Source organism: Podarcis raffonei, chromosome 9 (assembly GCF_027172205.1).
Source record: "Podarcis raffonei isolate rPodRaf1 chromosome 9, rPodRaf1.pri, whole genome shotgun sequence".
Lineage (NCBI taxonomy): Eukaryota > Metazoa > Chordata > Lepidosauria > Squamata > Lacertidae > Podarcis > Podarcis raffonei.
In genome coordinates, this window is record NC_070610.1 from 30,481,357 (window position 1) to 30,494,638 (window position 13,282).

Here is a 13,282-nt window from a genome sequence, read left to right on the forward strand (position 1 = left end):
ATTTTTTAAAAAGACATTTGGTTTATTTCCAGATAGCTGCTTACCCAATCAGCTGGCCACAATAGTAGCCACTGAGGCAGATCTTGCCATGGTGTTAGATTCCTTTAGAAGGATGATCAAGACATACCCACTTCCACTAGGTGTTTGAAAGTGAGGAAGTATACTTTTTGACTTTGGGTTGCTCATCAATACTACCACATGGGTGACCCTTTTATTAGTACAAAGCCAGTACAATAATGCCAAATGCTACTTTGGAAACCTCCAAAGTAGGTTACAGGTGTAAACCTGCTTCGGATGACATTTATGCCATTTAAAAATATTATCTCCTAAACTTTTATCATACCATAAAGACACTATTCGTCTCATAAATTGCTGTAAAAATTCAGGATAGCACTACTTGGTGCTTAGATCGCAGTTCAAGCATTCTGAAGTGCATTGCCTATGTTATGCCAGCAATTGTCAACAGAGCTGGAAATTAAGCCAGTTGTTATCTTCATATTGCAGATGAAGGGACTGAAGCTGAGAAAAAAGCAGCGTGCTTAAGGCAACCTAGCAAGTTCATGGCTGAGGAGATATTTGAACGGGGAAATTTCCCAGCTCACATTGTTAGCTCACATTGTACCCTGGGCTCTGATCTTCCTTTAGATCCAAAAGGAGACACACTATGAGATCCAAAAGCCAAAGCTTAAATTAATTTATTGAACAATGAAAAAAATCACGAAACACTTTTATTTACATGATTTACTGTGACCGGCTCACATGAACATTGATAGGATGAATTTCTGTTAACTAATTGACATTCTGCATAGAGAGTTAACCCTGATAGAGATTGACTGGATAAAAGTGTGAAGACTGGATGATATTGCTGCAGTGTAATGGCCTTTTCCCACAAAATGGCTTCCAGTTAGCAACTAGAGTTTACAGTAGAAAGCATTTTTAAACCAGTCCATGGTAGCAGACTTGGCTCTGAACTGCTAAAATTAAGCATATGGCTTCACACATTAGCCAAATGTTTCAGCTTCTCCCAAAAGGCCTACCATAGCAATAGGATAGTTTTGCAAGGGTGGCCAAGCATTTAAGATGCATTTGGCTCATTGATAACAAAATCCAGCCATATCATTTTGTAGTATTGTGGTATTTAGGGTTTCTCTTCTCCCATGGTAAATGACTGTCAAAGGATGCTGAAGAGCTGCTTGAAAAAGCCAAGGGTTGTTCAGTGGCAAAGTTGCCATTAGGAACTATCAGCTTTGCAATACTGGTATCATTGCCTCTTCATGAGAAAAGGCCCCCAAAACAGCTTCCCAGTGGTTTGCACAACACTATTAATAGCCAGTAACTCTCAATTATCACCAGATGCAAGCACAAAATGACACTTATTCATGGAATACTTCAAATTATCAATCATGCATCAAGTAGCTAGTGCCTAATAAGACAATAAGCATATGAAGTGAATCCTGTTCTTTACTCGAAACATAGAAGGGCACAAAGAGGAGGTTCTAAAAGCAAGTGAGACTTAAATGCTATAGAAATTGAGGGCCAGTGGTGGAATCAGTTATTATAGCAAACACCACAGGCGTTGCACCTCAAGACTGGCTACTGAAGGCAGAATAAATTTTCTTCTTCTTTTTAGCCAAGTTAACGTCATTCATATTGCCAAAATATTCCATATACATAATAAATAGCACTTCCGTTTCAGTGAATTCCAAGAAAAAACCCGCACACGCAAAATTAGAACACTGACTTTCCCCCATATATTATTTGTTCGAATCAAGTCCATAAAGAGACTTAATTAAGACTTTAAGCAGTTGTTTTGGCTCCTAAGTTTTTCATTTGTAGACTGAGCAAAATTAGTTTGGAAAAAGCAGAGTTCTATAAAGTATGTGCAAAACTCTCCCCCTTAAGTGCATGAATCCACAGTTACGCAGCAGCAATAGAAGCATCATCTGGTTGACGGCCCTGTGGCTTTAGAAGGAAGAGAGAACAGATTTAATATTTAAGTTTAATCTGCAAGTATACAGCAGTACAGTACAAATCTACATACCAATATTGGTTTCTTGTCTTTTAGAATTACTCAGCCCCAAACTGTAAATCCATTGTACTGCAATTCATGGCACAGACTAATATTACTTAGAAGCAGCTGCAGCTAGAGTGGCATCCTCCTCCTAGCAGCTACGTTGGGATTCATTGGGGTGGGGTTGGAACAAGCCAGTGGCGAGGTTCAGGAGCTCTGGGACCTGCAGTTATAGCATTCTTCACCACCAAACCAGAGCTTCGCTGACCTCACCCCCTCCTTGCCCCACCCCCAGCCCTCTTCATGTGCAACTGCTGCTTAGAAACTCTGCATATTTATTGTAGAGAAAGTTGCCTAGGGTTCCACTCTTAAAAATATTTAATTGGAGGCACGTCCCATTGAGATTAGTGAGCGCTGAAGGATTGTTAAAACAAACACTGTTAGGCGTTGGCTACAAGGAAGCAATGAAGTTCAGGCTATAATGGTGAAGAGCATTACATTCATTCAGTGGTGGAGATAATGTTAAGAGTGATTTTTCAAATTTTCTTGTGTGTCGGATCACTTCTAATCCAAACGAAAAGGAGTTTGGATATGTGTTAGTTACAGCAGAGACACAGGCAGAAGAAGGCAATAATTAGATGCCACCTGCACTTTGAGCATCCTTCTCTTTTTTCGGATTTCCATCAACAAGCTACTCCACTAATAAAAAAATGTTTATCTAATGTCTCTCATTCTGTGGGACTAACAATACTGCATTTTTTTTTACTCTTAAAGAAGATAAATACATGCCACCTAATTAGAAACTTTACAGCATGAGCAAGATGACTCCTATCATTCTTTCAGATTTGTAAAATTCCACCTAGTTTTCAAAAACATTAGTAGCAATAGCTTAGAATGAATTTTAAACTGACGTCACTGGCTCCAACAGTCTCTATAGATACAATGCACAAAAGTATAACTTGCAAAATGACAATTCTTTAGCATTTAAGACCACAATTTTATTACATCTAAGCAACTACAATACTTATAATGGCAAGTATGCTGAGGGATTATTAAGTCTAACACAATCTGGGACTCAGTTTATTCAACTTTTTTCCTTTAGAGCAGAAAGGGGATGAAATATATCCCTTAAGGAAGCCCCCCACCCTCTTTTAGGAAGAGAAACTAATATTGCCATGTATGAGAGTATGGGCAAGAAGAAAGTACAGCTCAAGATGCTACACATGCTTAGAGCTTCTTTCCCAGAGGCAGCAGGCTTATGTCTCTAGCTGGCAAAAAGTGTAGGTGGCTCATCTCAATAGTATATTGATTGTCAGAATGTAAGGGAAACACCCATCCTTTTTGGCTGTAATGCAAATCAAGTAGAATGAAGAGCTATGACAGGGGAGGGGATTAGGTTGTTTTTTTTACAATGTAGTTCACAAAAGGCACATCACATTTTTTCAACAATTTCACTAACACTGCCTGGACATGTCTCTTCCTAGCCACCAGCGTAACAGTAACATAATGAGTATGAATATTTCAATTAACGTAGACCAATTCTTGCTATGAAAAAAGGGCTTGGGAGAAACGACTCATTAATCAACTTCATAGTACAGTGGTACCTCTAGATACGAACGGGATCCGTTCCGGAGCCCCATTCACATCGAGAAGCAAAAGTAACTAGCGATGGCACGTCTGCGCACGCGTGCGCCGCTTTTTGCCGCTTCTGCGCATGCGTGGGACGTCATTTTGAGCGTCTGCGCATGCGGCGAAACCCTGAAGTAACGTACTCCGTTACTTCCGGGTTGCCGCGGAGCGCAACTCAAACACGCTCAACCCGAAGCGCATTCAACGCGAGGTATGACTGTGCCTAATAATTCCACTATCATATGAATACTTTTAACAAATGCCAAAGAAGCCATTGGTGCTTTGTCTTCATATTAGACTCTTTTCAATTCCAGTTATTTCCAGGTTTGATTTAGCATCATGGTAATTCATAACCCAAAGAGAATATTTACTCTACCTTGAAACTATTTCAACTAAGCATCTTACAAAGTACTGAATATAATACGAAATAGCAGGTATTGTTTGCCTAATTTTAAATTGGATCACAGAATACAGGCAGAAGCTTTGGCACATTTTACGGACTGAATAGATACTCTGGTTCTCTCATAAAATGATGTAAGCTAGTCTTAACCGGAAATATTTCCTCAGAATCCCAATTAAATTATTGCAAAATGCAGTCAACAAGAGCCTTCTAATTGACTATACTCCAAATTATAGATTTGCTTCTTACATTTTGCAATTTCTGGGTAGATGCTATGCCAACTTGAAAAGTCTAGCCTAATATTCAACTGTCTTTAAGCATGACACATGTACTGAAAGAGCTCTAAACAGCACAGATGTCATTATTACATCTTACCTTTACAAATATGTGTGTTGGTATAAATCTTCTAAGCAGCTGGTTGGTGAAATTTGGAAACCGTAGCAGGTTGATATTAAGTGATGGAAGCTGTTGATATCCAGCCATGAGAGGATAGAAGTTGTATAACATTTCCTGTTCGGTACCAGGAAGGATTCGCAATCTTATCTAAAAATACAGTTCAAAGTCTGTAATCAGTCCTTTTTTTTGGATTACAATCTCAATCCAGGCTTTCTATTTTATTTAAACGTTTGTCTGAAACAGTTAATCATTAGTATGTTCTTTTTATTCCCAATTTCTCAACCTCCTCGCTCTTTCAACTTTAACCTTGTAATTTCAACCCTCCTGACCGGCACTTGCAAAGGCTCAAGTATATCTTGTGAATGTTACAAGTTGTCTGTTTCTTAAATGGCAGCTGCTGAAGTCACAACCGTATCAGAGTTCCCCATGGAAAAGGTAAAAGACCCCTGGATGGTTAAGTCCAGTCAAAGGTGACTATGGGGTGTGGCATTCATCTCGCTTTAGGCCAAGGGAACCAGTGTTTGTCCACAGTCAGCTTTCCAGGTCATGTGGCCAGCATGACTAAACCGCTTCTGGCGCAATGGAACACCGTGATGATTGCCAGAGCACACAAAACACTGTACCTTCCTGCCGCAAAAGTACCTATTATCTACTTGCACTGGGATGCTTTCAAACTGCTAGGTTGACAGAAACTTGGACAGAGCAACAGGAGCTCACCCTGTCACACAGATTCGAACTGCTGACCTTCAGATTGGCAAGCCCATGTAATGAATGGGAGCATACAGTTTAAGGTAATGAACCATACAATTTCTTACAACCATCATTATTTTCTTTCTCTACCCTCTCTCTACTCTAGTTTCTCTCTCAATTATAGATAAATGCAAAGTTCTCCCAGGTACCTAGATATCTGTATATACAAACTTAATATTTCAGATTTATGTAAAAAGTTATTCTTCCCTCAAACAAGGATATCTTGTGGTTTTTATTCCCCCGTTTCTCCACCTCTAAGTTTTGCAAACAGACACAATATTCAGAACAATAAAATTGGACATGTTTAGGACAATCAATTTATCCTATGTGTGATTCAGATAATAGCTTGAAGGTATGCAAGAGGCTGTAACAAAATATTTCTTTTAAGTTTGGAGTCTAAGCCATACCTGCTTAAGGCCAGAAAACATGAAGGCTTCACTGGGTTCCACTAACACTTCCACATCTTGAACAATATTCGTCTTATTTTGCAGGTGATATTTTACAGGTAAGGATTCTCTGACTCGACCAAACGAGGGCAAATCTTTGTAAAGGAAGTGTAACAGAAGTTACATGTATTTCAGCAAAAATAGCATTTATTGTTTCTTTCTCAACTTTGCAAGTATATATTAACACTATTTAGGGTTATATACCTCAGAAACCAAGAAGATTAAAAATGTACTAAACACAGGAGTAACCATAAAAACATTGTAGCTTCACGTAGGACTGACGAAAATACCAGTCTCTTTTTAGACACTGTTAAGTTGCTGAAGTGCTGCAAGGCAAATTCCATCTGTCAGCAGTAAGTGAAAAGGGAAGATTGTGCATTACAGTCTGGATTTTTAAAAAATGGAACTAGAATAACCTATTTCAGTCTTTTGCTTTTATGAAAATTCACATCTGTAACAAACGAATGGAGCATCACTTCTTTCCCCAGAAACATACAAAATGATGGAACAACTTAGCAAATAAACTTTTATTTATTACATTTTATATCTTGCCTTTGAAATGGCAAAGAGAGGTTGCTTGAATTAGGGTGAGATGCGCCATATCACCAGCAGTTTCATGGCCTAGCAAAGATTTGAACCCAGGATGTTCAGCCTGTCACACTTATTGGACAGGTTTGGGAGTCGGTCTGCTTTTGTATGTTTCTGGGGAAAGAAGTTCAAGAAATCGTGTGTGTTCTCGTGGAAGTTTTATAAAGATGGAAACAGGTGACAAACAGAATTTGCATCTATCAATTGTGTGAACTGTGATCTTTTTTTGCCTCTTATATTTTAGAAACTGGAGCGAGTTGTGGCAGCACAAAGGGTTGGATCTAAACTTAGTCATACTTAGAGCAGACCTACTGAAATCAATAGGACTTATGACTAACTTAAATTGCATTGATTTTAGTGGATCTAATCCAAGTATGACAAAGTGGACCCAACCCAGTCCTTTACATTTAATGGGGAAATGACTTTGTCCACAAACTATGTTAGTAAGCAACACTTTTGCAACACACCAGAATCTAATTTTGCACTGCGATTAAGAGTTTGAGAGCATCTGAGGTCGAGCATGACTTTATGCATAAATTTGCATTACCTGCGTTAACATGGAGTGGGATACTTTCTGCAATAACGTGGGGGAGTGTGATCACAGTATTAACAACAGGTATGCTCTTCTCAGCTGTGCGCCTTTAAAAGAAAACAGAGATAAATATTTTAACACTACAAAAAAATCAGCAGTAAACGACTTCTTAATTTTCAGTTTAAAAGATAAGAGGAAAGAGCTACAAGAAAATCTAATTATTAGAGGCATGGGACAAAAAGGGATATGGGATCTAGGTGACAAAAACAGATTTGCACAATTCAGTGCTTTGCATAATAAGTCAAGGTAAGTATTGTGAAGAATGATTAAAGGTTATAAAACATGAACACCAAAATACAGTAAGGGCAGATGGTTAGGGGAACAGAAAAGCATAGGGACCTTGTTTTTCAGCTTTTCATTTTGCCAACGGCTCTTTCTACTCAATTCAGATTCTTTTTGCTTGTTTTAGGTTTTTTAGGTTGTTGCAATACCTAGATATGAACTTAGAATATACAATGGCCATAAATTTTAGGGATGAGTGAAATACATAAAATAAATTTTGCAGAAAGATCTATGTTCCTGAATTTGATAAAATACTACAGTGGTACCTCGGTTCTCGAACTTAATCTGTTCTGACTCCCGAAACCATTCAAAATAAGGCGCGGCTTCCAATTGGCTACAGGAGCTTCCTGCACTCAAGTGGTAGCCAAATTGGATGTTCAGCTTCCCAAAAACGTTTGCAAACCGCAACACTTACTACCAGGTAAGTATTTGCATTCTGCCTAAAACTACAGCCTAGCTAGAATCCATAACCCCACCTCTGCTACATGAAGCCTCTAAAGTGTTGGGTCTGAAGGTTTGCACCGTGGACTCTTCACCACACTAGCAGAAGCATTCATGGCCACCTGGCATTATGGGCACAGATTCAGCACATAAGCATATGAGGCGTATATGCAGGCTTTGGTCTGCATGCTGTTAGTTACTCACACACAGAACTACACAGGTTGGGCAGTGAGAAGAGCCCCATTCATGACAGGCAGGCCAAAGCCTTTGCAGAGGCCTCAAGGCACCAGGTGGGTCCTCAGAAGCCCAGAAAAACCTGATGAAGAGTTTTCCAAGCCCCCATCCTAGGTAAACTACAAAGTAGAGTCCACAATGTAAACTTAAGACTCCAGACAAAATTCTGCCTTGGGCAACATTCACTCCAAGCTCTTCTTTTCAGCAATATATTATGAAAGTTGTTCCTACTGCATTCTGCTAAAGAACTGGTTCCCTGAATGCTTTGTTTCACTAAGGAGCTGATAATGAAAAAACAAGCTCCTTGGCTGGGAGTGTGCCTTGAATAGTCAGAGAAATGCTGATCTGCCTTATCTGAACTCTCTAGATTCATGTGTTCAAAATTTGTGTGAATGGGTTTCTTCAGCAGCCCTGTGCCTGGGGTATCTGTGTGAATGTTTTTCCACAGTCTATTTCACCCCCCGCTATTTTAATGGACTACTGTTCGATCTGGCTAAAAAATACAATATTAGATAGCCAAGGCTTCTCTCTGTTCTGCCCAAATTGTATGCCAGAAGGCTTGAACTGTGATAATGCTTATTGATATTCATCAATAAGGAAGAAATATACAAGACTAACCTATGGGACTTTTGAAGAGGCAGATGGGAATATTTACCTTTTCCAGGAAATTACGTAACTTCCAGTAGCCACTCCACTTTGACCAGTAGGAAGTGATGGACAGCGAAGGCAAAAACATTCACTAGCACTTTCACCTGTCTGTAAAACAACTATCAGAAAAGTCAGGTTCAGTCTAAAGTTTCTCAGATACAGAAATCATTATGAATGTTTTATATGAACATACTCTATATTATTTACATAAAGCGAGATGAGCGCCGCAACCCCAGAGTCAGTCATGACTGGACCTAATGGTCAGGGGTCCCCTTTACCCTTTAAGTGTAGCAAACATTAACCTATGAAGACTATAAAGAACACAAGCATATGTACAGTACAGAGCATTGTTTCACTTTTTCCTGTTCCCCAGCAAAAGCAGAGGAACCAAATCACATAAAGACAGAAGGAGCAGTCATTTAATGACAAAAGATAGGCTTATATGTTATCAAATATCTCCAGAGTCAAACAGGACTTGGTGGGCTTTCACCACCTCTGCCAAGTTACTTTACTGTAAAAGTGCAGACATTTCACTGTGTAGCAACTATGTCAAAATGTTGGTTGTGGTGGAGGAAATGCAGACAGGGTACACTTGCAAGGGAGTCAAATTAATCTCCAGATTTTGCTTTTTGAGAAAAGTTTATTAATTCTATGCAATATAAATCAAAATAATCCTATTCAAATAAAAACACATACTGTATGCCTGGCATAATGCAGTAACAATCAATGGGTTTCTTCCCAAACAACATCCCAGAAGGGTGCTTAAGAATACACAGGAAGGTTCTCACCATTCTCCACGTAAGATTCTAGATGATCCACAGGCATCATGGAAGGAGAAAGCTGCAGCTGGCTGGTTACAATAGTGAGGGCCCAAGGAGAAGCACTGAGGATGTCTGTCATCAACAAAAATGGGATGTCCAAAAACACTTTATCTAAATGCTCAAACTGCCAGGAAGAGAAACAAAAGGTGGGTCATTTTATCGTTCATACTGTCTGTCCAGGCAATGTTTTCAATCAGGTTTTAGTAACGTACCTTAGCTGAGACAAACTTAACAGCTACCTCAAATGGAAATACTGTCTCCACAGTAACTGTTTCATCCTGCACAAAAAAGAAACCCTAAATCATCTTCCAGTTTCAATTTTCATGGGCCAACATCCAAAAAGTAGCAAAAGCTTTATCATTCCTCTGCAACTCATGCAAACAGTAACTCCTCCATCTATAGGTACTCTAAAAAACCTCCTCCTATATCAGAGAAGGAAAAATTTCCAAATATAGCTTGATCTTATCCATACTCAGGGTGTGGGTGTGTGGAAAATGGTACTGACCAGTACACAGCACCACCACCTCTTTTTTCGTTAACCCTGGAAGCCATCATGTGCTAGCACCAATGACACATTTATCAAGATAACGAGTACCAGCATCTTATTTTTTACCAAAAAAAGACGCATGGTCAATACTAGTAACTACTGTCTCAAATTAGTTGCATTCTTAAAACACACATTATTAAAACCAATTACAGTGGTACCTTGGGTTACATATGCTTCAGGTTACATACGCTTCAGGTTACAGACTCCGCTAACCCAGAAATAGTGCTTCAGGTTAAGAACTTTGCTTCAGGATGAGAACAGAAATTGTGCTCCGGCGGCGCAGCAGCAGCAGGAGGCCCCATTAGCTAAAGTGGTGCTTCAGGTTAAGAACAGTTTCAGGTTAAGTACGGACCTCCGGAACGAATTAAGTACTTAACCCGAGGTACCACTGTATAGTCTTTCATCCCACTGGTCCTATTATTTCAGCACCAGAGTCATTTGGCACCTTAGCCCCCCCCCCCCAATTATGCTCAGGTCTGCACAAGTCATCACTCACTAAGCTGAACTCATGCGCGGCTGCTGACTAGCGGCTAAATACACTTCCTGGTTTCGCTGCCTGCCAGAATGCAAAAGTTGAGTGACACATGCGGCTACATTCAGCTTAGTTGGTTACAAGGCGTGCAGACTGGCGCTACATGGATATAAACATTCTCTTGAGTTGAAGGAGACTGTTGCATGTTGAGGACCTGGGTGTTCACCATCCTCAGTGGCGTAGCGTGGGGGGTGCAGGGGGGGCCGGCCGCACCGGGCGCAACATCTGGGGGTTAGGGTTAGGGGGCGCAAATCCACGGGTTAGGGGGCACAAATTACTTGCCTTGCCCCGGGTGCTGACAAGCCACGCTACGCCACTGACCATCCTAGCTATTTCCTGACACCTCTTAAGTTTGCCTTCTTTCAGTTATAGAACGGTACACCCCTTCTTCCTCTGAACATCTTGTCAGAGGAATTACTACTTTTATCACTAATAGCCAAGCTTATCAAAGTGGATAATGAAGAAACGTCTCTCTTAATATGCATTTCTGGTTGACCACATTATAAACAAGCCACTCAATTTATTTTTATTTATATATTATACTGTAAACATATTCCATTTCATGATACTGTTTATACATTTATAATGTCCTACTTCATTTCAATTTATTGATGCTGTAATATAAACAACAGAAACAAAAAAATTAGAATTAAAAAGATGACATTTGTCGAACCATCCATGCATAATGGATTCCAATAGAACTTATGCATGTAGTCTGCATGCTTAGGAAACCCTAGACTTTAGCTAGTCATGTGCACAGGGATACACTTGGAGAATCTAAGAAAAAAACAACTGCCAACCAGTCCAACATACCCTGTGACATTTGCAGATAATCTCTTTTCCCTCAATGGTCGCACTCACTAGGTAGGAAACATATACAAGAAACATCCTAGCACCAACTGTTCCACAGTGAATATATAAGGTCTTCTCCAGCTTTACAACAATCAGGGGGGAGAAAGAGGGAGGGAGAGAGAAAAAGTGAGTAGACAAAACAAATACCAAAGGCCTCTAAGTACAATATGCAGAAGTCTTATTTTAAAGCATCATCACATCCAAAAGCATTTCTAGGACTATCTCAACTATGTGTGCATATGAAACCAAGAGAAACATTTTGTGTTCCTAGGTTGCTTCGTGTTTTACTTTGGAAAAACAAGTAGTTGTGGTTTGCACTATGTGCAAATATAATTCTTGAGCAAATTCTGAATTCTGAAACAGTTTCCCTGCTTACTGTCCCACATGTATCGTGGCACAGATCCAAAGAAATATCATAATCCTGAACTTCTGTTGGAGTGAAAAGGGAACTGAACTGTAATCAATCTTCTTTGGATTGGGGCCTGTATCTCAGAGGTACTCATGTGCAACATAATTCCATCACTGCTTTTTAACACTTGTTACACTGATAAAGGGACATATTTACCTTTTCACCTGGTTGCAAGTCTCCTACAGGGATATCAGTAAGCAAAGCAGGATAGGAATCATCACACATTTCTGTTCCATTTAGAGTCACGTGAGTTTTTTGAGTCAGGTTTGCATCTTGACCTAAAATAAGGGGGTAGTAGATTGTCATATTTGTTAGGTTTACAATAGCAACAACTAGGAAAGCTTTTAAGTAACTTGTATTACAAAACTGCAGTCAATATGAACTTTACGCAGCACTGATCTCATGCAAAGTTAAGTTCTTCAGAACCACATTGGCCCAGTTCACATAAAAGATTGTCGTGGAGCTGATTTGTGAACCTTGAGCTTGAACATCCTGTCGCAAACCCACCTCCCAGCAAGACTACAAGGAGGATGGAAACTTCTGCTTCCATTTTAGATTAATCCTATTTTAGCATTACATCTGAATCCTAAACTGTGGTTAAGATTAACAATCGTTTGCTGAAAGCTTCTTAAGTTACACTTTGAAATCACCTTGCTAAAAAAGTCCTGTGTTTGGTTGTCTTCCAGCACCAATCCAAATTGTCTATAGCTATTTATTTGTCATAACAGTACAGGAGAAGGGAGTGATTTAATCCTTTCCATAATAAGTCCATCACTCTCTATAGGAAATGTGAGCAAGTACCATGGCACGTAACAAATACCTGGTTTTAAGCCTGCTGTGAGCTTTACATCTTTGGCAACAGTCTTCTCGTGTGACTGAATTGTCACAACCAAACAGTACATTTCATTTGTCAGGGCAGGAGGTTCGTGACTTAGCTGTACAGAAATGTTTGGCACTCTGGAAATGACCCTTTAATAAAAACAAGAGAAAGATCAACTGCCTGCTACCTCTCAACATTCTTACGTCCTGGTCTTATCCACTCCTCTAGCTGCTGCAGCGCAAGCCTCTGCTTGCAACAGAGCAGCAGCATTCTATGCAAGGCAAACAGTTGACTTTTGTTCCACATGCCTTTCAAATCCCCTCATATCCTCTCTTCTCGCCACATACTTTTGCAATGTCACAAATGTGGACTAATGCTAAATGCACTACTATTAGCTGCCCAGCATAACACATACTCAGGCACTTCTCTATACTATTTTCATTACCACCATTTCCATTTTACAAATGGGAAGAAGAGAGGGAAACTCGGCATTTTTCTAGTTTATATACACACACACACACACACACACACACACACACACACACACACACAGGATGCGGGTGGTGCTGTGGGTTAAACCACAGAACCTAGGACTTGCTGATCAGAAGGTCGGCGGTTCGAATCTCCGCAACAGGGTGAGCTTCCGTTGCTCGGTCCCTGCTCCTGCCCACATAGCAGTTTGAAAGCACGTCAAAGTGCAAGTAGATAAATAGGTACCACTCCGGCGTGAAGGTAAACAGTGTTTCCATGCACTGCTCTGGTTCACCAGAAGTGGCTTTGTCATGCTGGCCACATGACCTGGAAGCTGTACACCGGCTCCCTTGGCCAGTGAAGTGAGATGAGCGCCGCAAACCCAGAGTCGGCCGCGACTGGACCTAATGGTC

The 13,282-nt window shown here is 40.1% G+C and overlaps 1 protein-coding gene across 6 annotated transcripts in view; it reads right to left on the reverse strand.

Moving 5' to 3' along the window:
- The window catches only part of TRAPPC11 (trafficking protein particle complex subunit 11), a 73,683-nt gene that overhangs the window by 37,581 nt on the left and 22,820 nt on the right, over positions 1 to 13,282 (reverse strand). For 3 of the 6 annotated variants that reach the window (XR_008332086.1, XM_053402508.1, XM_053402507.1), the window contains exons 21-29: positions 12,399 to 12,547; positions 11,735 to 11,856; positions 11,131 to 11,250; positions 9,451 to 9,516; positions 9,206 to 9,362; positions 8,425 to 8,536; positions 6,768 to 6,859; positions 5,594 to 5,727; positions 4,416 to 4,583 (exon numbers count right to left, since the gene is read on the reverse strand). Coding sequence is in view for 5 of the 6 variants with exons in the window: in XM_053402508.1 (XP_053258483.1) it covers positions 4,416 to 4,583; positions 5,594 to 5,727; positions 6,768 to 6,859; positions 8,425 to 8,536; positions 9,206 to 9,362; positions 9,451 to 9,516; positions 11,131 to 11,250; positions 11,735 to 11,856; positions 12,399 to 12,547 (1,120 nt within the window). In the remaining variant the exon portion in view is untranslated. Of the gene's footprint in view, positions 1 to 1,805; positions 1,963 to 4,415; positions 4,584 to 5,593; positions 5,728 to 6,144; positions 6,335 to 6,767; positions 6,860 to 8,424; positions 8,537 to 9,205; positions 9,363 to 9,450; positions 9,517 to 11,130; positions 11,251 to 11,734; positions 11,857 to 12,398; positions 12,548 to 13,282 lie in introns of those variants that run through there. The other 3 variants (XM_053402506.1, XM_053402505.1, XM_053402509.1) reach the window with 2 other exon arrangements.